The sequence below is a fragment of the Zea mays genome, chromosome 8 (genome assembly GCF_902167145.1).
Source record: "Zea mays cultivar B73 chromosome 8, Zm-B73-REFERENCE-NAM-5.0, whole genome shotgun sequence".
Taxonomy (NCBI): Eukaryota; Viridiplantae; Streptophyta; class Magnoliopsida; order Poales; family Poaceae; genus Zea; species Zea mays.
Window position 1 is genome coordinate 150895434 of NC_050103.1, and position 26250 is coordinate 150921683.

The 26250-nt window shown below is 41.2% G+C and overlaps 2 protein-coding genes and 2 long non-coding RNA genes across 4 annotated transcripts; 2 read left to right on the plus strand and 2 right to left on the minus strand.

Annotated features, from left to right (window-relative positions):
• The first annotated feature begins 9026 nt into the window (after positions 1-9026).
• Positions 9027-9510, plus strand: LOC118473153 (uncharacterized). Its single transcript, XR_004852146.1, has 3 exons — positions 9027-9115; positions 9224-9292; positions 9368-9510. It is a non-coding gene; the product is annotated as an uncharacterized lncRNA (long non-coding RNA).
• Positions 9511-16560: 7050 nt separating this feature from the next.
• Positions 16561-17391, plus strand: LOC118473220 (uncharacterized). The gene is made up of 3 exons (XM_035961991.1): positions 16561-16865; positions 16934-17236; positions 17338-17391. The coding sequence occupies exons 1-3, from the start codon at positions 16593-16595 to the stop codon at positions 17389-17391; spliced, it is 630 nt and encodes a 209-aa protein (XP_035817884.1). The 5' UTR covers positions 16561-16592.
• A 3530-nt stretch (positions 17392-20921) lies between these two features.
• Positions 20922-24514, minus strand: LOC103636124 (uncharacterized). Its single transcript, XM_020543179.1, has 11 exons — positions 24047-24514; positions 23773-23928; positions 23649-23708; positions 23195-23552; positions 22994-23079; positions 22865-22888; positions 22662-22775; positions 22496-22576; positions 21982-22106; positions 21717-21897; positions 20922-21628 (listed from the first exon to the last, which is right to left on the minus strand). Exons 1-11 carry the CDS (start codon positions 24512-24514, stop codon positions 20945-20947), a joined length of 2337 nt encoding a protein of 778 aa, XP_020398768.1. The 3' UTR covers positions 20922-20944.
• A 72-nt stretch (positions 24515-24586) lies between these two features.
• LOC109941666 (uncharacterized) lies at positions 24587-25858 on the minus strand. Its single transcript, XR_002264384.1, has 3 exons — positions 25725-25858; positions 24806-25062; positions 24587-24667 (listed from the first exon to the last, which is right to left on the minus strand). It is a non-coding gene; the product is annotated as an uncharacterized lncRNA (long non-coding RNA).
• Positions 25859-26250: the final 392 nt, after the last annotated feature.

Below are 26250 nucleotides of genomic sequence, written 5' to 3' on the forward strand. Positions count from 1 at the left end.
TGGGTTCTCGCGCATATCCCCTTGTCTGTGCTTGCCCCCAGCGCTGGAGTTTGTGATGGTTACCTTCAGTGTCTCCCCTCCATCAGGAGTCTTCTCGGCCATCACTTTCCTGCAAGAAATTTTGTTGTTTCCATCGGCCTCTCGTGCGTTGCTGATGATGACTTCTTTGTCTTTGCCCTTATCGGCTGTTTTGGGTCGAATTAGGACCTTTTTACCATTAAAGTCGATCACATTCATTGGGAAGGGCTCCGTGTCCTCCTGAAATTTCAATCGTCCCTCATTAATGGCCGATTGAATTTGTCGTCGGAACACATTACAATCATTAGTGGCATGGGAAAATGAGTTGTGCCACTTGCAGTATGCGCGACGCTTTAGTTCGTCGGCAGGTGGAACGATATAATCAATTTTAATGTTACCATTTTTTAGTAATTCATCGAATATCTTATCACATTTGCCGACATTAAATGTAAACTTAACCTCCTCCCGTCGTTCCTTTTGAACTGACTGCAAGGAGGAGCAAGCCGAAGATTTGGCCTGCTCGGGCCAAACTATTTCGGCAGTGTAAACTTTCTTTGGTTCATCGTCCGAACTACTTTGATTGTGTTCTACTATAAGGACATTATGATGAACCGTTCTGACTAGTTCTTTGCTTCGGCTTTCACAAGCCAAAGCTCTCTGATGTAATTGTGCTAGAGTAAAGAACTGGATGCCTTCTAATCTCTCTTTTAAATAATAGCGCAATCCATCAAAGGCTATTCCCGCCAGTTGTTTATCTGTTAAATGAATTTGAAAGCATCGGTTTCTCGTATCCTGGAATCTCCGGATATAATCACTAACCGATTCATCCTTTTCTTGTCGTAGGGTCACTAAGTCTACTAAATCTAGCTCATAATCACCAGAGAAGAAATGTTCATGAAATTTTTGCTCTAAGTCTCCCCATGACAAAATGGAATTAGGAGGGAGCGTGGCATACCATGTGAATGCAGTCCCTGTTAAGGATAATGAAAATAAACGCACACGGAATGCTTCGGTGTCGGCCAATTCTCCTAATTGTGCTAGGAACTGGCCTATGTGCTCACGCGTGCTCTTTCCTTGGTCACCCGAAAACTTTGCAAACTCGGGTATCCTGGTTCCCTGTGGGTATGGGTGGTGATCAAATCGGCTGTCATAAGGCTTCCGATATGATTGCCCCCCAGGGATCATGCTTACTCCGAGCTTATCTCGGAACGCCCCGACTATTTCTTCCCTCACTATACCAATGGCAGCCGGTGCAAGACCACCGGCTCTCTGGTCAAACATAGGTGGGGTTGGTTGCATGTTAGTATGTTGTCGTTCCCCCCATTGGTTTGAGCTACGTGGTGCATTTCCATTTGCCCTATATGGCTCATATGTTTGATCGTTTCTTTCCGGCCTTCTAGGTGGGGCCGGAAAGCTTTCCTAGGCTCTGGACCCTGAATTAATGGGCTGGTGCATTGCATAATGTGATGGGAAGTGTTGTTGGGACGGGCGAGGATTCAGGTAATAATCCCCCTCAAAAGACTCATGCGCGGACTGTCCGGATACGTACCCGGACCGTCCGTGATTATATGCGGACCGTCCGTCATTGTATGCGGACCGTCCGACTGGATAGTTTAAATTCGGTGCCCTATGTGTTGGCTCGGGTGCGTGTCTAGGTAACTCATTAAAAATGGGCCCAGCTGTGGCTGACCCGGACGGTCCGCGCTCGCGAGCGGACGGTCCGGACATGTGTAGATCGGCTGGTTTACTGCCGATTTGCGTTTGCTCAGGGTACGTGTCCATCGGCATCCCATAAGGGGGTTGTGACTGGTCGTGACAACCTTTAACCGATGTATTACATGTATTATCTCCTAATTCAACCTCGTGTGAAGGAAAATTTGCTATACTAGATTTATCAAATGCACGTACTAGTCTCCTACAATCGTTTTGCATAACCCCTAGGATATTTTGCATCTGTTCTCGCTGTTCGTCTATGTAAGCTTTAAGAGATTGGAGTTCGTTGGTGCTACTTACATTTGGGGTAATCGTAGTAGGTCGGAGCGAAGCCAGATCTGTCGCCCGTTGCCGAATGACTTTGTTGTTCCTGTCCACTTTGAAGTCAGCCAGGAACTTCGCCTTTGCTTCTTGGATCAGCTGCTCCTGGCGCTCCTCGAACAGGAGCTGTTCTTCAGCCGGCAAGGCTTCCCATGTCGGTGTGATGATATTACTGGTGGAAACCTCAGAGCTATCTTTTGAACCGGCCATTTAGGGCCGATTTGATAGGTCTATATGTGTTGTCCCCAGCGGAGTCGCCAAAAAGTATGTTGACGCCTTTTTGGAGGCGCCAATTACTCAAGAGAACCAGCGGCGGTGCTCTCTGCACAGGGGCGGACGGTCCGCGCGCGGGGGCCGGACGGTCCGCGGCCTGGTGCGAGGCGGCGGTGCTCTCTGGTCAGGGGCGGACGGTCCGCAGCCTGGGGCCGGACGGTCCGCGGCCTGGTGCAGGAGCCCGGGTTCCCTGCCTGACGGCCGGACGGTCCGCGCCCTGGGGCCGGACGGTCCGCGCGTATGCAGGGGCGGCGGAAGATCGCCGACGGCGCCTGGATCTCGCTCCCGGGAGGGACCCCGTCGGGGAGTAGAGATCCTAGGTGGTGTCTAGGCCCGGGCCGGCCGACCTAGACTCCTCTAATCGACGTAGAGTCGAAGAGAGACGAAGAATTTGGCGATCGAGAGGCTAAACCTAAACTAGACTAGAACTACTCCTAGGATAAAATGCGAAATAGAAGTTGTATTGATTCGATTGATGATTACAAATCGGCCGTATACCTCTCTATTTATAGAGGAGGGGGGCTGGACCCTTTACAAACTAATTTCCGAGCTTTTCCCGTGATTTTAGCTAACAACCGTAACACAAAACTCGGAACCCTAATCTGCTCTGCGCACGCGCGGACCGTCCGGCCCCCAGGCGCGGACTATCCGGACCGCGGACCGTCCGGCCTCAGGGCCGGACCGTCCGCAGGCTCAATTCGGTGCTCAACAGTTTCAGAGGTTAGATTACATATAAAGACTATAGGTTTGCCTTCTTGATTTTTCCTTGTATGAGAAGCAAATTAAAACACATGTAGTTCCTCTCCAAATCTTCTCCTTTTCTATCGATATGTTGTTTTACATGGAGCAGCATATATTATGTTTGAGGCGGCGTGGGCCGCGTACAAATCAAAGATATAAAACCAATAAACTTGCACGTGCGTGATGTAAAATAATCTCCAAATTTCAATGCATGCATCTCTCTTGTGCAATCGTTGCAATCCTAAGTTCGATCGGCTGGCAATATATCATGCATGGTTTTTTTACAAGATAGTTTCGTATTCAGCAAAGAAAGAAGTCTTGAGCACGCCTGCAGGTGATCGTATGGAGAGGCACTCCACATGCATGTATATATATGCACGCATGCAATGACCAATTTACAATTATCATGGAATACCACAAGAACATGTGAGTGACATGTCACACTTGTGATGTATGTAAGGGAAGTACAAAGCATATATATTGTTCAGGCAATCATCAGTTCAGATCCGAAGTACAGATAGATCTAACCCAGTGTTTATTGCTTACATAATCTAGCCTGCATGATCTCCGGGGACGACAATCCGGGGACGACAACCACACTCTGGCTCATAATAATTAAGCTACCCGAAATACATATATATATATATATATATATATATATATATATATATATATATATATATATATATATATATATATATATATATATATATATATATATATATATATAATATACCTACTTACCCATGCAGGAGTAGAAATTGAACAACCAAATTATTAGCTTGAAGCAGCGGCACGTACTCTATTCTGGAGTAATAGTACGTATGTAGGTAGCACTACTACGTCATGCTCTTCGCCGGTTTGCCTATATATTGGCCTATACGTACTCTCGCAGCATATCTCAATCAGAACTCAGAACACAGGTCAAGTTCACCAGAACGCGGCGGGTTCTCGATCAGGCAGCAGGAGCGCAGTCGTAGTCGTCGTCGTCATCGTCGCCGTCGGTCTCTGCCATCCTTCCCCGTGCGCTGCAGCACCCATCGCAAGGCGCGGCGTAAACCGCACCCGAGGAGGAGGTAATGCTGCCGCCTTGGACGAGGTAGTAGCTAGCCGCCGCCACCGACACTACTGCTGGTGCCATCCTAGTTAGTTTAAGACTTTAAGTGTGCGAGCGAATTGCAAGCTGACAGCGGGAAGAAGCAAAGCTCTCGCTTGGTCAGTTGGTCCAAGATAGCTAGCTCTAGAGGAGTCTAGCTAGGTAGTGGAAGCTGCTATACTGTGGCTGATGGAAGCTGTGGACGCGGTATGCTGGTGCAAGCTACCTGTGTGGGTGTTCCTGGTGTCTGGTGTCTGGTCCGATTTGCACGGAGAGGGAGTGGCCGCGTGTGGTCCGGGCTTTATAGCGCACCGCCGGCGCGGGCAGCGTGGCTGCACGCGGCGCGGCGCCGCTGGGAGCGTGCGTCGGCTAGGGCGTTGCGTGCATGGCGCCCCGCGGCACGGGGCTCCGCCGCTCCGGGCGAGCACAGTCAGCAATCGGCAGCCGCGCGGCCCCCGCTCCCCCAGCCACGCGCCGCTGGCGGGTGGGCGCCGGGGGCCCTATGGCAGTGCCCGCAGCAGCCTCGCGCTCTTGTGCCGCCGAGCGTGCGCCGCGACGTGGACATGCTGGAATCGCAGTCCTCGCGCCTCCGCGGTACGGTGGGGTCTTGGACTCTTGGGAGCGAGGCCGGACCACAGCCCTTCTTTGCGACGCTGATGCAGCAGAAAAGCAGAGGGAAGGTAGTGGCGGCCCAGAGGCCAGAGGGCCGGTCTCTTTCCGGTGGCATCTTGACGAGGAAGATGATATCTGGTGATCTTCTTGAGATTTATTCGACAGCAAAGTGGGATTCGCGACGCTGCAGGTTATCTGGGCGAGGCGTAATGGGCGCATGCGCCACCAGAGCAGTGGAGTGGCATGGTTTAGGAGAGGCGGAGTCTGGGAGAACTATGCTATACATTGACCTATATTTTTTTTAAAAAAAAAGCTATACTTTTACATTGGTGATTTGTTTGCTTGGTCAATTGTAGCAAAACTTGGCCTATCAATATAGTAAAAACTTAAGATCAACGTGAGTGGGTATATATGTAGATTGCAGCACCAGGAGACCAATCGGGTCAAGGCAACAACCTTTTTGCGAGCCATAGTTCATCATGAGTGGGTAGAATTTGAAACAACCAAGTGATATATATTAGTGACGATGTGAGTTAAACTCCAACTTATATATGAACGTTTGTGAGGATTCATAAGACTTGGGCTTATATATATATATATATATATATATATATATATATATATATATATATATATATATATATATATATATATATATATATATATATATATATATATATATATATATATATATATATATATATATATATAGGGCGTTGGTAATGGAAGCCCTGGGCTTCATATAGGTGCGCGGAGCCCCAGCCGGACGAGCCGAACGTGGTCGAACCGAATGGATCGATCCAGGCGGCCCGTTTTAATGCAGTCCAGTTATGCAAGTATAATTGCTTGTACAAATATGCGTAAACCAACGTGTTCGTACGTGGATCGGTGACGTGTAACCCGTAAAAGGTGGAAGCGCATTTAAACAGACAGTTACGACACCGTAAATGTATTCATAACATTGCATAGATGTCTGTTACTCCCCCGAACAGATCGCCCACGATCAGCGCGGCCACGATCCTAAAATTAAGCGGGTAATGGATATGCGCCGTGAAATATGCGTCCACGATATTGGATATACGTTTGGTACAGGGAAACAAATCATAATCTTCCAGAAAAGTGGTGAGTACGCATCATTTGATAGTCCACTGCTGGGTGAACGGCGATTTGGATCTGGAAGATGGCGGCGCCATGGGGAAACAAGACCATAAGTGAGTATGCGACGCCGACGTCTGTTCATAGACAAAATCAATGCTTGGATATCGTAACAATGGTGCAGGAAGAAGAACAAGGAGGGTACCAGTTAGCGTCAGATGGAATTAAGCATACAGAATCAGCTACTGCTGTAAACGCAATTACTCCACCGGCAGCTTTGAGGGCCCCAGGGGTTGATGAACAGACCATATTTGAGGCATCAAGGATGACAGTAACTGAAGGAGGGCAGCACCTTAATACTATGCGTACTATTGGTGATCATGAACAGGACACACCAGTGATTCTGCAGAGACATGTAAGTAATATTGAACTGATTTGAATTTTCAGTATTGAACGTTGAATTGTATACAGTATAAGGCAGCTAGAGATGGTGTGACATTAAGTATTTATATTGTGCATACACTGTGAAACTTTTGGCTGAAAATTGTTATGATCTACATACAACATAAAAATATGTAGGGTACCATAGATGATACAATTTATATTTTTTGCACAGGAAGTTACAATTGATCCGAGATTAGTACCTAAAGTTGGTATGACATTCAGTGGGGTGGATGAAGCATATAAATTTTATAGTAGGTATGCATATGAAGTTGGATTTCCATTGAAAAAGTATAGGGAACGGAAAAATTGTAAGTGGTTGAATTGCTCGATGGAAGGCAAAAGATCAGTAAGGGGAATATCAAACCCAAAGGTACGTAGTACCAGTTCGAAACGGACACAATGCAAGGCCGGTATGAAACTTAAAAAAATTTATGATGATGCAAAAGAGACAGTTATATCAGTGCGTATTGATCTGTTGCACTTGGATCATAATCATGAATTTTTTAAAAAGGATACCGAAAAGAATCAATTACAATGCAACAAGACGCATGATCCTGAATACATGGAGTTCATAAGTTCAATGCAAGAGAGTCGAATCCCGCAACATTGTATTATGGATTATGTATCAGAAATGCACGGTGGCCCTGAGAGTGTGCCTGTAACAGCACAGGACATGTATAACCTGTAAGTTTATGATATGCTCCGATTGATATACATAATGATATATGCTGGTTGTTGTTTCTGCCTAATGCTAAATTCTCACAATAATTTCAGGAAAAAGGCAAAGCAACGAGAAAGAAATGCAAATGATGTGGCAAAGCTACTATCCTTTTTTGCATCCTGCAAAAAGGATAATCCACAATTTTTCTCTGACTTCCAATTGGATAAAGAAGGCAAGATTTTAAGCATATTTTGGTCACATGCAAGCCAGCAAGGGGATTACATTGATTTTGGTGATGCGGTTACATTTGACACAACACATAAGACTAATCTGTATGAAAAACCACTAGGTATGTTTGTTGGTTCAAATCACCACCTACATTGCACTATATTTGCTTTCGCATTGTTGGGGGATGAAACTGTTGATACATTTGAATGGGTATTCAACGCCTTCAAAACATGCATGGGAACCGAAGGTCCACGAGTGATGCTGACAGGTACGACTGATAATAATGAATTAAATGTATATACATCAACTATGGCTTAAATTAGATATTATTTTCTTTATATAACATGGAATAAGATTCGTACAATTGTGTCATATATGTTTGCAGATCAAGATCCTGCAATGCCAGTAGCCCTCGAGAGGGTTTTCCCGCATACAATACATCGTTTATGTCTATGGCATGTGCAAAATAGGTATATGCCTTTTCTAAACGAGTTGTATGCAAGATTTGAGGAAATGGACTTTAAGACACGGTTTCAATCTATAATACATCATCCTTTGACTGAGTTGGAGTTTGAGACTGCATGGTCAATGCTACTTGAAGATTTTGATCTGCACGATAACAGTACTCTGGATAAGCTGTATGGAATACGTAAGGATTGGGTGCCTGCTTTTTTTAAAAATCATTATTGTGGTCTAATGTTGTCTACACAGCGTAGCGAAAGCATGAACAGGCTTGTCAAAAGTGCACATGTTGATGCAAATACTCCGCTTCATCAATTCGCCAAGCAAATGATGAAACTTCTACACAGTAGAAAGATGAAAGAGTCAAAAGAAGCAGTGGGAAGCATGGTGAGGATAAAATTGTTATGTCGTATATTGATACTTTAATATAAGTGTAACTAATTTGCATTATATATGCCACAGGGTCAAAAGGAAACGAACACGCTATACATGTTTGAGATAAGGGTTGCAAGAGCATACACAAGGGCTGTGATGTGTAGATTCCAGGAATCTTTGAAATATGCAACCGCATTCAAGATAATGCATGACGATGAAGGGGGTGCAAATGATTGGGTAGTGCAACATACAACTAGATCGAATAAAATTGTTTGGGGACAGCACCAATTCAAAGTCACAGCTGATGAAGATGCAGGAAAGTATACTTGTGAATGCAAACATTAAGAACATACAGGTATGGAGTACTACAAAATAAATATATACATTGAAAACATATGAACAAAATCTTAAGATCATTATTGTTTTATAGGGCTATTCTGTGTACATGTACTACGCGCGTTTATGCATCTTCAGATTGACCGGATACCGAAAGAATATATTTTACAAAGATACACCACCTCTGCAAGGCAAGATGTTCCGTTTTCAAGAGATGATAGGAATTTGAAGGGGAAGGATGGAGAAACTAAGTCATATAGACAGAAGATGTTGCTTAAAAAGGCAATGAAAGTAGGCATCATGCTAGTTTATCCAAAGCAGGAAATGATAGAGCCCTAACAGTAATGGATGAGCTTCTCGAAGTACTTTCGCGTTTGGAAACAGATATAGACGTTGAGGAAACTTGTGGAACTAGTGGAGGAGATGGTATACAGGTATGTAATGTTTTAATATGTATGTTGCAACATATTATTAATCATATTATTAATCATATTATATTGATGAGGTGTGAAACAATAAAATCTCAGGACGATGATGAAGCCAATAGAGACAACGAAAAGGATGATGAATTTGACGAAAGGAATAATAAGGTTTGAATCGTTCTGTTGTTAATGTTTATTTGTAAAGGATGTATAATGATCTTTCATCCAAATTTTCAGGAAATTCAAGACGTATCTATTATACTTGAACAAGGTGTGGTCAATGATCAAATACATATACCAGTACGTCCATTAGAAGAGGTAATATCTTTAACAACTTTACTGATTTGCAGTTATACATATACATGATTTATACGTTTGAGTTATTGGGTTATGATTGAGCTTAACAAAATGTGTTGTCAATTACAGATTAATTTGCATGATCACGCAATAATGAATGTTAGTGGTGTCAGTGAACAAAATGATAATGCCAGAAAGGTAATAATGGTATAAATACTGTATGTTGTACTACATAATATTATATGCTGAGAAGTATTTACTTTTGAATTGCAGAAACTGGAATTTGCAGTCGATGGGATAAGCTTGGCAAGACCAAATAACTCAAGACCCAAAGGAAGAACAATAAAGGGGAGTGAAGAAAGGGTTATTAAATTGGGAGCTAAAGGTACAAAGAAAATGACCAGGAAATGTCAGAAGTGTGGAATTGCTGATGGTCACAACAGTAGGGCATGTTTGTCAATGGAGGAAAATAGACAAAGGTTGGCAAACCTTGCTGGACGTAAGAGAGGACGACCTCCAGGATCTAGGAACAAGGGTGGCAGTAAAGCTCCTGATTGGAATGAGACAACAACATCTAAAAAACACGCAAATGAGTTCGATAGTAGTGAGTCAGACAGTGATTAGAATGTTGTATGAGATACGATTAATTTGTTTTTACAATAAACCTTGCTTGTTTGGCAACTGATTTATATAGAGGTTGATATTGAAATCTAATAAATGGTGCGTATATTGCTTAATAATGTTGCGTAACTGGAACTACAAAACAGCGTATATAACTTGTGGGATGATCGTATAATGTGTAAAATATATACCAGTACTGTTGATAAAACGACAGCAGTGAGTCAGGCGCGCGAGTAGTCTGTTGTATCTGATAGAAATAATCTAAGATATAAAGTTGTTGAAATCTGATAAATATAGCGTATATTGCTTACTAATGTTGTATAATTGGAAGTAGGAAACATCGTATATGGCCTGGATGATACTCGCATATAAATAGATGGTAGTATTAAGCAATGAGGTATACATATAACATCTTCAGAACATAAAAACAGATCATATTTAAAGCACACAGAAGTGAAAACATCTGATGTTCACATATTCGCGACATAACCATAAGTATCCAGCCAACTAAAGTTCACAGAAAGAACCTGGGTAACACCCCTAACACAAAGTAGCATGACAATTGTTCTGAAAACAGCACATATAAGGAAGCTTCCTACAATTGTTAACTGAACAAAATGGCCAAAATACCACAGTACGGTACATTGCCCACACCATTGCTTAGATCTGACATAGTTCACTAATTGCGCGCAAACATAAATCTCTGGATATCTAATGGAAGTGGCAACGCCTTGTTGATGCGATGGAATGTGAGTTGATGAAGGGCATGAGCACGTAGATCTCGGGAATTGGCCTGCAATAAAAGCATAGCTTGCATCAGCCACATCTATAGCTAACATGAACAACTGATGGCAACCGGACTATAGAAACAGTTAGCACAGACACTTACTGGTTGATTGAAAGAAGATATGACACCTGCATTGTGATCATAAGATTTCATGTAACTCATCACAAAAAATCCACAGTCATTTGACCCTGTCCTCATTGTTGGGCAGTTAGATGGCATATCCAATGGAAAATTACCAAACTTAGGAAATTCTGCGTTGGGGCAAACGTGTTGTAACGCTTTGCTCAGTCTACTCATTATCACCCTAGCCCATGGGAATTTCCTGCCACCTAAATAAATTGGATCACAATGATAGTCCTTCCATTCGGTGCCACCAAGTTGTATACCATAGGGATTCGAATCTAAAATGTGGATAACCCGGTGGTGTAGATTGATCACATAGAGTGTCCAGTGACCCCTGCTAAGCATAGGTACCATTATCTGTTGATGAGAAAAGTAAATATAGGTTACATGTTGCTGTTGTACAGTCATGATAATTAAAATGTACAGTTAATGAGCTGATGAAACTGTGAACAAAATGTTAATGGGACTTACCGACTTGCATTTATCCAGATTCACCAAAGCAGGCAATGTGTTGTGCAAGCAATTCTGTAGGACATTTTGATCAAACGGCTGAGGATTCTTGCTGTGACGTTCCTGTTCTTCAAAATTTAACAGAGCCTATAAAAAAAATAGAGTGTGTAAGTATATTATGTGTATAGTTACAATAACTGTGAAGAAGAACCTACCCCAACGTTGACATCAAGTATTAATCTGTTAGATGTCAGAGTTCGACGATGATTTTTAGAATCATCACGAACACACTCTATGAAACACTGCATGAAGACATCCTCAAGACATTTACCCTCCGCGAAAGATTCATAAATATCCATACAGTTTGCACTGTAATCACCGTAATCAATAACTACCCTGTATGATGAACAAAGGTATAGATTCTTATTTCATAAATGAACCAACTTATAAATACGTTATTCGTAATTTGGGTTACATGTACCTGCTTTGGTCAATGTCCTTGGAACAAATTAAATCCCACAGAGAACGGATACACTCTTGCTCTGTAAGTGGTGGATCAGATCCAGAGATTGTAGTACCTTTGAGTGTATCAACCTGAAATGCAACATGGTTGTAAGTGGTTGAACATTAAAAAATCAGTTTAATATCATAAAAAGCATTATGTAATATGTATGTTATCATACTGACATGAGGAGTTGGGGTCTGGTCAAAAACTGGCCCACTGTCATTTTGTTCCATCTCCTCTGTTGCCATTGCACCTCTCTACACAAAGGTATATAATTAGGATAACTGTGTTGTATGTATAGTAAAATGTAATTATAACATGAGACATGGACTGCTAACAAACATTTTTTTCCGGTGTCACGTCAAATTTGGGCAAGCAGGTGCAAGCTGATGTGGTTTGAGGTGTGATATTTGTGTTCCTCAAACTTATGTTTCGAACATCAAAACAGAACTCCTGTTGACAAAAAAATGTGGTTCGCATACTGCTAAAAAGAAGTATGCATACATGTACGTATAATGAGTAAAAATAGTATTGTCGTTGGACAAATTACCTGTTGATCTGAAACCACATCCGATTCGTCGGGAAAGGTCTCAAGGACTGTACGGATATGCTGTTGTCTTTCGTGAATTTCTTCAAACTGAGTAGCACCCAGTTGGGTCTCAAGCTGCGAAGCTTGGGATGGCATATCGGGTGTGGGCTGGGTGGCATCAACTGTGTGTCCTTGTACACAATTATATTGAAAATAATATATGTCAAAATTTGAATTATAAATCAAATGTTGATGTGTATACGTGACAAAAACATAAGCTGTTAACTGTACTCAAAAAACGTATACACATGTCAAAAGATAAAATGTTCTGAATAGTGAATACCTGCTGAATCAGCCGAATTCACCGGTTGCTGTGGCTCATCCGTCTCGTTTTCCAAATTTTCAGACTCGGCACGTAGTACCTCGTCTATCAATTCTATAAACTTGTCTGCTATGTCATATTGCTTGACAATAATTTTGTCGATGCTGTCTTTTATGGCTACGCATGACTTGTCAACCTCCAAGTCATATGCAGCAAGAATATCTGTGAATTTAGATCGATGACGATGGGGGAGATCGTTGATCTTACTTGACATCATCTCTTTGATAGATGGAAGTTTGATGTTAAAAGTTGGCCGAGGCATGGGGCCAGGGCGCGGTGCATCAAAAATATTGGTCCTGCACTCCGGCTGGTTGTTCAGCAAAAAATAGTAAGAATCCATGTCCACCTTCGTATTCTATTTGTTCAATAAATAATCATAAACAGTGGATATAGTACATCATAAACTTGCCTCAGATTGGCGATCAATCTTAGGTCCAACTGCATAGCATGTCTCCGTCGAGCTTCGGAACTAGAAATAAAATTGTAGTTACTATGAGTAACCAACTGTGTAACTATGCATAACCAACTGTGAAAATATGAATAACTTACTTCACAGTGTCCGAAAGATTCAGCCCCATGGCGAACCTTCCTCTTGTCAGCTTTGGTCAAAGCTTTTATGCTATTCTTATCAAAAAATTTAATGCGAGGTGTGCCACTCTTATTATGGGGGGCAGCGGCTGTATGCAGGTGATCCAAGTAGTACAACTACATTACAAAGAATTACAATGTTCAATAGCAATGTAAGTAGACATAACAAACATCGTAAAACATGTTACATAACTACCAAAGTTAGGAACCAATAATGAAATAAATGTGCATACGGAAAAACACTATACTTACAAGGACAACAATGGAGCATCCATAGATAGTCGTGGAGACATTTGTGGTGATCCGGTTGTGCCACTTCTTGGCAGCTTCACATAGATCATTAAAAATCAACTGGCACCAGTCGATCTCATGGAAACGGTGCATTTCTTCTGTGAGAAGCACCTCATGATATGTGATGCCCCAGCTAGCAGTTGGAAACAGCAATCTGTTGAATAGAATGAGGAAGAAACATCTGATTGAAAGGTCATCATCCTCGCCTTTCCTTAATCGATCCTGTAGAAATGCCACATTGAACTCATCTTTGGCCACACCAAGCTCTGCCCTCAAGTTGCTTGCTGCAACTGCTTCATCAATACCCAAAGGTTTACCACCTCCATGATTTGGCACGCCAAGAATAAGATGAACAATATCCTTTGTGATCTTGAGTTCCTTTCCTGGACCAGGACGTATTGTCATATCCTTGGGGTCTAGCTTGTCCATCAACCATTGGAGGTGTGATCTACTGCACAGCGCATCTACTGTCATATCAAGAATGGAAGAGAAGCCTTTGCGTCTTATAGCCTCACGTTGTCTTTCATTCAAAATGTTAATGCTTGCAATGACATCTTGAGGGTTGCACCTCACATTAAGCCTCTGTTAAACAATATACAACATGAAATAATTTTGTTATTATGAAAAAAATAATCAAAACATTACAAATATGAAATTGTTTGTTGGGTATGCATAACATTAACCTGTCGGGGTAGCTCCTCATGTTTAACCCTCTTTGTCACGACTTTTCTTAACACTCTTGTGTGGCTTTCAGAAACATTGCGCTTCTTCATAGCTGGCATGAAGTCATCTTCATCAGAATCAATCTGAACTGTTTCATTGGTCACATTTTGACTGTCAGCAATTGAAGGATTTTCAACTTCTGGACATGGGTTAGGATGTTCTGCAGAGGGAATGTCTACACTGAAGCACTCCTGGCTTGACTGGATTGTTATACGCTTGGGGTTATTTGGAGGACGGTCGACTTGCTTCATTTTTTTAAATTAACAGCTGCATACATAATATACAATGTTGTAAAAAATAAAAGGTTATATATGCATATGTAGTTATGGTGTGGTATGATTGAATCAATTAACCTAATTGTTTTAAATACCAAACCTAAAACATCTGAATATACTGTTCTCTATTTACATTTGCATACACATACTGAACTGTTTCAATTATTAGGAAAACTGAATATGTTTCAATAAAAACAACCCTTGCTATGACCAAATAATGTGTTAGCTGTAATGCTCTGAAATGAATTAATGTATGCACTAAACAGATATGAAATTTTAAATAAAAAATATACTCTAGGAATAACAACTAGTTGACTGCTCATTTACTAAACACATTTACATAAATAATCTGAATATGTTTGAGAAAAACAAAAGTTGCTATAACCAAACTGTATTGTCTGTGACCTAGTGTAATAAATAATGTCTGTTTTGTAATAATACAAAACTGTATATGATTCAATAAAACATGTACTGAACTGTTCAAAAAGTAAGTGAATAACAGACCTTGCTGTAACCAAATAATGCATTAGCTGCAATCATCTGAAAATACATAAATGTATGCACTAAACAGAAATGAAATTTTATATAAAACATATACTCTATGAAAAACAACTAGTTGGCTGATCATTTACTATACACAGATGCATACATATTCTGAACTGATATACCATCATAAAAACTGAATATGTTACATACAGATGCATACATGAAACACATTAGCATATATGTTCTGTCCTGTTATACGTTCATAAAAATCTGAATATGTTGCATACCATTGCATACAGTTGCAATTATAAAACACAATTTGCCTGCGACCTGATATGTTTGAGCAAAACAAAAATTGCTATAAACAATCTGTATTAACTGTGAACTGGTTTAATAAATAATGTCTGTTTTAAAATAATAAAAAACTGGATATGATCCAATAAAACAATACATGCTGTCACACAATGTATTAACTATAACAGTAATGGAATAAATAAGTGTATGCAGTCACAAAAATGATTCAATTGAGTACATGAGCGTAACCTAATGTGCATAACCAACTGTGTACATGAGCGTAACCGACTGTGTAAATGTGCGTAACCAAATGTGTAAATGTGCGTAAATGTAATACATCAACTGCATAACTAATGTCAACCCTAGCCGTGATCCACACAATGCAAAATGAACAAAAAACAACTAGTTTGTTGACGGTCAAACACGATCAAATGAAATGCGCGCGAGCTAGGGTTGGGAAGAACACACCGATTGGAGCGGTACCCGTTGGCGGCGGCGAATGTAGAGGATGGCGGAGAACGTGGGAGCAGTCGGGTCGGCGGAGGGCGAAGGAGCAGAACCGTCGCCGGAGAAGGTAGGGTTTTCGCCGGTCGCCGAATGCAGCGGCGCGAATGTTGGAGCGACGATTGGGGAAACCGAGGGCGCGCCGCTCAAATGCCGCTTGCGACTGGCTCGACAGCGAGCGGCGAGGGGTTGGAAAAGTCGTCGGAAATGGGAGCGGAGTCGCCGGGAAGGAAGAATCGCCGGAGATTCCTGGAGTCGTGCGGGGGTTGGGGTTTTGCGGTTATGGAAACTGAGCCGGGAGCAAAGGAGCTAATCGCGGGAGTCACGTAGGTATTTATATGGAAACCGAAAGGTCAGTCGGCTGTGAAATGCACGTGCGTTCATACTTGGCTGGGGCTTCCTCTAGCTAAACAGAGCCCAGGGCTCTAAATACATATAGTATATATATATATATATATATATATAGGGAAGAGGTAATGGAAGCCCTGGGCTTCCATTAGTGGGCGAAGCCCCAGCCAGGGAGACCGAACGGGTCGCTTTAGGCCCACTGGACGCCAGCCTGCGCCATTTATGCAAAGGATAACCACGTATCCCGCCGTACACGCAACATGCGATTACGCAAGCATAAATTTGTGTACAAATGTGCGTAACTCATGCATAAATGGAATCTTTGCATGCCAGGAATCGCGCGCACGAATATCTGCATGTGATAGACGTTTACGACTGCATAACGTTGTGAGACATAAGAGCGTAAACCATGCAAGACGTTCACGGCAGGTTTTGGAATAAGGCAAGACGTGATTTTCGTGCGCGAAAATAAAGGCGCAGTTACGGCAGGAAACTAAAACAACTTTACAGCCGCGTCCACGTTCGCTCGTCCATCTGAATTATTGGCGGCGGTTACCGGCGGCGGAAGTGAGAGGTCCGGCCGGCGAATAATATGTCCACCACCGGCGCTGGCGATGGCATCCTCCCTGTAACATCTGCGCATGAGGCAGTAGGTACGTCTGTTTCAATGGACATGCAACCTGTTTTGTCTGCAATCGCCCCATACACAGAGGGTGTATCTGTGACTCCTCCGGCGGCATTGAGGGCACCTGGACATATCGAAGAGCACACAAAAACAGCAGACGTGGTCGGCGCAGAGAAGCACATCCCCATGAGACATATTGGGCCACATGAACAGGACACACCTCATATTCTTCAAAGCCACGTAAGTACTCCCGTATTACGTTAAATTTATTCGATATTGAATCGTAAATGTTAAATTTCTGTGCGCAGCCGGACAATATTGATATAAGATTGATACCTAAAGTCGGTATGACATTTAGTAACGTGGATGAGGCGTATAATTTTTATAGTCAATATGCATACGAGGTAGGATTTCCGTTGAAGAAATATAGGGAGCAGAAGAATTGTAAATGGTTGAACTGTTCAATGGAAGGAAAGAATGCTGAAAGGGTAGCTGGAAATCCAAGGATACGTAACACATGTTCGAAACGAACACAGTGCAAGGCTGGGATGAAACTCAAAAAAATCTACGATGATGCTAAGGAGAATGTTATTTCTGTTCGGATTGATCTGGTAAACTATGAGCATAATCATGAATTTTTGAAGAAGGATACAGAAAAAGGGCAATTGCAATGCAACAAAACACATGATCGTGAATATATGGAGTTCCTTAGTGCGATGCAAGAAAGCAGGATTCCACCACATTGCATTATGGATTTTGTTACTGAAATGCATGGTGGCCCAGAAAATGTTCCAATAACCGTGCAGGACATGAGTAACCTGTAAGTGTATTATGCATTGACAATAATTGTATTTTATATTACATAAACAATCGTAATGTGTTGAGTTAGATATAGTGCATAATCATTACATTTTTTGACAGGAAAAAAGCATGGCAAAGGGAGAGAAATGCAAATGATGTGTCAAAACTGTTATCTTTTTTTTCATTATGCAAGAAAGATAATCCACAGTTTTTTTTCAGACTTTCAACTGGACAATGAAGGGAAAATTTTAAGCATATTTTGGTCCCATGCTAGCCAGCAAGCCGAGTACATTGATTTTGGTGATGCAGTTACTTTTGATACTACACATAAGACTAATATGTATGATAAGCCATTAGGCATGTTTGTTGGTTCGAACCACCACCTACAATGCACAATATTTGGGTTTGCTTTACTAGGAGACGAGACAGTTGATACATTCGAGTGGGTATTCAATACGTTCAAAACATGCATGGGATGTGACGGACCACGAGTGATGCTGACAGGTATGTTGTAATAAAATGGCTCGTAATTATTATGTCATGTACTATATGATATCATATTGTCTTGCATGATGTTATGTAAATTTATAAATTTCAGATCAAGACCCTGCCATGCCAATTGCACTTGGCAGAGTATTCCCAAACACAATACATCGATTGTGTTTGTGGCATGTGCAAAACAGGTATATGCCCCACTTGAATGAATTATATGCAAGATTTGAGGACATGGATTTCAAAACAAGGTTCCAATCTATAATACATCATCCATTGAATGAAATGGAGTTCGAGGCAGCCTGGCAAATGATGCTTGATGATTTCCATCTACACAAGAACAACACCCTTGCCAGATTATATGACATACGCAAAGATTGGGTACCTGCATTTTCAAAGGAGATTATTGTGGTCTTATGGTCTCTACACAACGAAGCGAGAGCATGAACAAGTTGGTGAAGAGTGCCCACGTGGATGCAAACACACCGCTTCATCAATTTGCAAAGCAAATGATGAAGCTACTGCATAGTAGGAAGATGAAAGAGGCCAAAGAGGCACTAGGATGCATGGTAAGTGAAAAAAATTAATAAAACATATGTTTTATGCTATTAAAACCAAAACAGTATTAATACTATATTGTGTAATTTGCAGGGTCAAAAGGATACAACTACATTGTATATGTTTGAAATAAGAGTAGCAAGGGCATACACTAGAGCTGTGATGACAAGGTTTCAGGAGACAGTAAAATATGCAACTGTATACCGAATAGACCGTGATACAGAGGGTGAGGAACATGATTGGGTGGTGAAACATACTACAAGATCAAATAAAATTGTTTGGGGTCAACACCAATTCAAGATAAGGGCTGATGTGGATGCCGGAAAGTATTCATGTGAGTGCAAGCATTGGGAGCATACAGGTATGTTATACTATAAAAAATTATAAATTATTACGAATGCATAGCTGTTTACGATTAATATATGACATAATGTATGTTTAATCAATTATAGGTCTATTTTGTGTTCATCTTGTACGCGCTTTCATGCATCTACAAATTGAAAGGATCCCAAGTGAGTATATTTTGCAACGATACACATACTCCGCGCATCAAGATGTGGCTTTTTCAAGAGACGATAGGAATTTGAAAGGAAAAGATGGAGAAACTAGATCATATAGACAGAAGATGTTGCTTAAAAAAGCAATGAAAGTAGTACACCATGCGAGTATGTCTAAAGCTGGGAATGATAAAGCCCTAGAGATGATGGACGAATTATTAGGGTTATTGATGCGTGTGGAGCCTGATATAGGTACTGGTGAGAGTTGTGGCACAAGTGTTTGCGATGACATCCAGGTACGCACCTCGTGATGTTATGAATTTTGCATAATTACTTGTCGAATATGATCCATGATTGTAATGATGATATAGGTCGATGCGTATGAAACAGAAGAAATGGCTATAGACAACTTACGCAAATTAGATGATGGGAACGAGGTATGGAACAGATATTTATAATGTATTACATATACTGCACTATAAAATTTGTGTCCTCACTGGACTTTGTTTTATTTCACATGAAATTTTAATGGGCTCTAATACAAATGAATGCAATACTAAGGATGATCAATGTAATATGCAGATATTAACATTGGAACATAACACTGACATTCGGCTGGTTGAGAGTAGTTCTATGGATGTGGAAGCTAGAAAGGTGAAAACATTGCTACAATATATGATGACATACGAGAAAGTAAAATCTGACTTGATATCTTTGTTTTGTAGAAACTGGAATTTCATATGGAAGGTGTAAACTTGACGAGACCAGATAAGGCCAAGCCTAAGGGAAGAACAATCAAAAGTAGTGAGCAACAAGTTTTAAAATTGGGTGCGAAAGGAGCTAAGAAGATGAGCAGGAAATGCCAGAAATGTGGCATAGCTGATGGTCACAACAGCCGTACGTGTTTAACTGTCGAGGATAATAGGGTTCGATTGGCTAACCTATCTGGACGTAAGCGAGGACGGCCTCCTGGTTCAAGGAACAAACTCATAGCTGCAGCCCCGCAATGGAATGAGACATCAACGTCGAAAAAACGAACGGTGGATGTCGGAGATGATGATTCATCTGGTAGAGAGTAAAAGACCATAAGATACAAATATTTCCTTGTGTAAATGTGATTCCTGTGTTCGTTTGTCTACTTCCAGACAGAATCATAAATATACTTGCAAACTGGTATAAATGGATGTGTAGTTTGTCATAAGCTTCAACATAATGCAGTAGTCTGACTGTATATGTACTTAGCATAAATGTATGTGAAAACCTGCGTAACTATGCGTTGTGTAATGCATAAGAGGGTAAGCCTGTGAACCATGACTGTACAAAAATGACTCTGCGTAATTTGTAATACAAACTGGCATAAATGTCTGTGTAATTTGTCATAAGCTTTAACAGTTATGCAGCAAACTGACTGAACATATACTACGGTCAATAATTATATCGTGAACATGCATACGTCCAGATATGTTATGCAGTTATGCAGCAATCTGACTGTACATTTATGCAGCAATCTGACTGTACATATGCAGCAATCTGACTGTACAAACATGCATAAGCCTTTCAATAATTATATCGTAAAGTCCAGTCAAAAAAGATGCATACTTCGAGGTTATTGACATAACAATATTGTACAGAAACCTGGAAGAATCAAATGCAAGAAACAGACATTACATTTCAAACAGGTTGGAACAACATGCCAGTTTAGAAAAAAGCTGATCCCAAAGTTGTCAATGACATGACTAAGAAACGTCTACGGACTTTGGCCATAATATACACACATGACTGATCTGGAGTTTAGGGAACCATTGTATACAAAATATATTACATGACCAAACTAAACTACATCCTTTAGACCTTGAATCTTTGGATGTCTTGGAGCAGCGATAATGCTTTGTTCTTCGGGTGGAATGTGATGTAATGCAGCGCAAGAGACCGTATCTCACTAGTGTTGCCCTGCAATACAAAAACACTGAGTTAGTTATACCTCTGTTCCATGTGTTGCCATGGGCCAACTGTAGAATTAAATGGTAAATTTGTACATACTGCTTCTATGTCTGACCGCAAAGATCCTTCGTCGCATTGATAAAATAGAATGTAACCCATGACATAAAAACCACAGTCATTTGATCCAGCTACCATGTTAGGACAATTTTGGCACAAGTCAATTGTGAAGTTACCAAACTTGGGAAAACATGAACTGGGCCGCACATGTTGTATTGCTTTGTTTAATCTGCTCATAATAACCTTAGCCCAGGGTAACTTTCTGCCACCTGAGCCCAAATGTGCAAAATGATAGTCCTTCCATGTAGTTCCACCAAGTGTTGGTCCATATGGGTTGGAATCTAAAATATGAATGCACTTCTTGACCTTGTTGACAACATACAATGTCCAATGCCCCCTGCTTACCATGGGGACCATGATCTGACCGTGTAAAAAAAGCATAAAATTAACAGGGTAACTTACAAAAGCATAACAATGTGATATGTTACATTTAAAAGGAATTGTGTTTGGATTATGAAATAGGATTGTTACCGCTTTGTATTGGTCCAACTCATCTGTCTCAGGCAATGAATTGTCTAGAAGTGTGTGGAGTACAGATTCATCAAAAGGTTGAGGATTGCGACTGTGTCGTTCCTGTTCCTCAAAGTTGAGTATTGACTGCAATAAACAATATAAATGGAGTGAGTGTACTTGGGTTGATCTAATTTGTATATGAAAATGGTGTATGTAAGTTACAATAGTTTACCCCAACATTAACATCAAGAACCAAACTGTTTGAACTCATGGAAGTCTGCTGATTTTTTGCATCATGAATAACACATTGGATGAAACACTGCATGAATCCATTGTCGAGACACTTCCCATCGGCAAAAGATTCATATATGTCAGAACATGTCGCTGAATATTCACCATAATCTATTATGGTCCTGGTGAATTTTTTAAATCAATTAGAAAGGTGGCGTAAATCTACAAGCATATAAACAAATTTAGATTAAGTATGAACTTCGTACCTGCCGGTGTCAGATTGCAGACCACACAAATATTCGCGTAGAGCTAACACAGTTTGCATCTCCGAATCAAGAGAAGCCTGGCCAACCTGTGGAGTGTTTGTAGCTGGATCGGTTTCAACATAAACCTAAAAATATATATGAAAATATACATAAAACTCTGTGAACAATTTTGACAACTATAAAGAAAATGAAAATAACTGAGCTGACATAAAGTGGAATATACGTATGTGGAATGAAGTGTCATAAACTGGCATAAAATTAATGAGCTGCCATTACTGATACATATCAAGAGAAAGAAATATTCTTGCAAACTGCATAAATGAATGTGTAATTTATCATAGTCAGCTAGCAGTTATGTAAAAACTGCATGTACATCTACACAGCATATATGTATATGTAAATGGGCATAACACTGATTTGTAAGATGCATAACCAATTTAGACTGTGAAGCATGGCTGTAAAAAATCTGTGATAAGTTGAACACTACAAAGAAAATGTAAATTACTGAGCTGACATGTTCAGATGGAGTCTGATCAAAGCATGGACCACTGTCAGGCAAGTCTGTTTCTGCCACTTGTTGTACGCCGCCAGTAGACTAACAAATGATGGTATAAATGGATTACAAATTTAGTAAACTGCTAATGAGAATATAGAAAAAACACGAGGGGGTTTAGACATACCTTGATTTGCGGTGTCGCATCAAATATCGGCGCGTCAGGATCCATGTGTGGTGTTGCTTTAGGAGTGACGTTTGTATTGGTCGGCATGTTCTTGCCACCGTCACCATGTTTACCCTGAAAGAATTGTAATGGTTATATGCTATTTACATAAAACGATTAATACAACCCTAGGATGAAAAATACAATGATTGTAAAAACATTACCACTGAGGTTGTAGGTGTTTTGTTCTGTTTCGTTATATTTGTATGAACCAGTAGATCAATATCAGCTTCATCGGGGCAACTTTCTAATAGTACACGAATATGCTGTTGCCTTAACAGTAATTCATGTACCTGTGTGTCTGTAAACTGCGTATCCAGCTGAGAAACTGGAGTAGACATATCGGGTACAGTTGGGGGGGCCGGACACGTACATCCTTCTGTACGTGTCATGTAAACAAATAAAACATTGTTAAAAATAATGGCATCAAAACCATGTGGATAAATGATTGTATAACTTTTTTATATTGACGTAAATACATTAAACAGACTAACCAGCTGTCTGGGGAAGAATATCATCTGATTTTGATGTGGTTTTCTGCACATCATAAGCATCTTCGTTGTCACCCGCCTCGGCACGGAGGACCTCATCAATTAACTCGCCAAAAACATCAGATAGATTGAATTGTTTCTCAACAATCTGCTGAAGATTCTGTTTAATAACTGAACACGCCTTACCAACCTCCGCATCAAAATGTGACAGCTTCTCTATGAAACCCATGCGGTGGCGGGATGGAAGCTGATTAAGCTTGCTTGATATCAAATCCCTGATGAGCGGGAGTTCGATGTGAATTGAGTGCTGTCCAGATGGGTCAGGACGAGGAACATCAAAAGCGTTGGTCCTGGTCTTATGCTGTTGTAAATTGAAAATTATTAAGTAAATGTGTAGCATATAACTGGATATTGTGTTGAAATTCTATGACAAACAAATATATAAATAGAATCATGCCTTGAATTGTGCATGAACGGGTGGTACATCTGTGTAGCAGGTCTCTGAGGAGCTTCGGAACTAAAAAAATGTGTGAGATATGGAGTAAAACTAAAAAAAATGATTGACACATAAGAAAAAATACCGAGCAATGTCCAAATGCTTCTTCTCCTTTGCGTATCTTGCCCTTGTCAGCTCTTGTCAGGGCTTGAATAATATTCCTATCAAAGTATTTGATTCGTGGTGTTCCACGTTTGTTTAGGGGTGCCGCTGAGTCATGCAAATGATCCAAATAATACAGCTGCAAAAGGCATAACATGAGTCATTATAAGACATAACAAAAGCATAAACTACGTGTATATGGATTTTGCATACAAGATTATGGGTACATGTAACAGACAAAAAAAGGATATGCTTACAAGAATAACGATGGAACATCCATAGATGGTTGTAGAAACGTTCGTAACGCTCCTGTTATGCCACTTCTTGGCAGCTTGGCATAAATCATTGAAAATAAGCTGACACCAGTCAATCTGGTGGAAACGATCCATCTGCTCGGTTAAAAGAACCTCATGGTTCGTTATACCCCAGCTGGCAGTAGGGAACAACAACCTATTGAACAATATCAAGAAAAAGCATCTGATGCTTAAATCATCGTCAGAACCTTTCCTCAAACGATCTTGTAGAGCTGTAACCCCAAAATCTTCTTTCGATAGCCCAAGTTCAGCTCTCAAATTGTTGGCAACAACAGCTTCATCGATGCCCAATGCAGTTCCTCCCCCAGCATTCGGTAAACCCAAAATTAGGTGCACCGTATCCTTTGTTATTTTCAGCTCCTTTCCAGGGCCAGCTCGAATTGTCATGTCATTGGGGTCGAGCTTTTCCATCAGCCAAGCTAAGTGTGATCTGCTGCCGAGTGCATCCAGTCTCATATTAAGAATACTAGAAAATCCCCTACGTGCAATTGCTTGTTGCTGTCTGTCATTTAATATCTGTATGCTTACTAACACATCTTGGGGGTTGCATCTGACGTTCAGCTTCTGCTGGGGAAAATATATAAAATGAATATTGTAAACATTTACATGTGCATAATCGCAACACAATGTTTAACTCAGACATCAAGACAACATGATTTCACGCATAAAAAGGATATATTGCCATAGACATAAATATCTAACCTGTCGGGGTGGGGGCACTGCTTTCCGCCGCTTAGTGACTACCTTCTTCAAAACTTTACCAGGGCTGTCGTCCAAGTTACGCTTCTTGGATGATGGCATAAAGTCATCATCCTCATCAGCAGCACGCCTTGTCTCGGGTCTAACAGTCCCCGCCGGAGCACGGGGTATGTCAACGCTGAAGCACTCCTGAGTAGACTGGATTATGATGCGTTTTGGATTGGAAGGTGGTCGGTCTACGTTCTTCATCACTGATGTTCCTACCAAAATGAAACAACACATATACATAAAATACGTAAAGGATCAAAAAAAAGATAAGCACAAAGTCAATTCAGATCAGTTCATGACCATACATTGCATAAATGTATCAACAAAGCAGCATAACACAATATTGTAAATTGCATAGACTTATGAGACTAACTTGATAAAAAAATCTGCTCATATGCGACATCAAATTAATGTAAAACCTGGTTATTTCGTTTGAGCTGGCCCAATCTGAACAGCATTAGGTTTTATGGCATAATGTATTGATGTATGAATCATACTTCTGTCAACAAATCAGCATAACACAATATTGTAAATTGCATAAACTTGTGAGACTAACTTGATCAAAAAAATTATGCTCATATGCGACATCTAATTAATGTATAACCTGGTTATTTCGTGTGAGCTAGCCCAAATTGAACAGCAATAGGTTTTATGGCATAATGTATTGATGTATGGATCATACTTCTGTCAACAAATCAGCATAAACAAAATATTGTAAACTGCATAAAGGTGTGATAGATTGCATAGTATATATTTGTGTCTCCAATTAACTATAAATTTATAATGAATTGGTATTTGATAAATCAAGCAATTGGCAAAATAATAATGTGAACTCTATCTACGATTCAGATTGGAAGAGTTGTTGATGGCTTACCGGAATGTGGATGGGCCTGGAGGGCGGCTGAATCCGATACAGCTGTGCAGGGGACAACCCAACGCGACGCGGGGCAGTGCCAAATGCGTCGGGGACTCGACGTTGAGGACGGACCTCGCGACGGGGTAGGGGACTCGCCGTTCGGCCGACGCGGTGGAGAAGATCGAGGTCTCGGTCTCGGTCTCTGACGAGTAGGAGAACGCAGGGGCGGCACAACCGCCTCCTCGAATCCGGGGCCCTTGCCGGAGACGAAAAACAAGGCCACGGCCTGTTTGCGGCGGAGAAGGCGAGGGCGTGCGGCGGAGAAGGCGGGTCTCTGCGGGGGTGAAGGAGAATGCGACGACGGGGGAACTGCGGGGGAGAATCTTAATGCGACGGCGGCGGTTAGTCTAGGGTTCGCCGGGCGCCGAGGAGAAGCAGCATACGGCGGCGGATTTGGCTAGGGTTCGGCGGGAGCGATAGTTACGGGAGAGCTGAGCTGAGAAAACGACGGCTCAGTTCCTTGATTCGTGGGCCCGGATTACGT

Bases quoted from the DNA above. Each gene is read 5' to 3' on its own strand.
- LOC103636124 (XM_020543179.1), bottom strand. From the start codon at position 24,514: ATGGAAAAGCTCGACCCCAATGACATGACAATTCGAGCTGGCCCTGGA. The intron at 23,553-23,648 runs GCATGATTCTAT...AATTTACAACAG, and splicing joins CCGTTCATGCACAATTCAAG to CATAAGACCAGGACCAACGC. The intron at 23,080-23,194 runs GTTAGTCTGTTT...TGACACGTACAG, and splicing joins TATTCTTCCCCAGACAGCTG to AAGGATGTACGTGTCCGGCC.
- LOC118473220 (XM_035961991.1), top strand. From the start codon at position 16,593: ATGTCCACCACCGGCGCTGGCGATGGCATCCTCCCTGTAACATCTGCG. The intron at 16,866-16,933 runs GTAAGTACTCCC...TTCTGTGCGCAG, and splicing joins CTCATATTCTTCAAAGCCAC to CCGGACAATATTGATATAAG. The intron at 17,237-17,337 runs GTAAACTATGAG...GGAGTTCCTTAG, and splicing joins TTTCTGTTCGGATTGATCTG to TGCGATGCAAGAAAGCAGGA.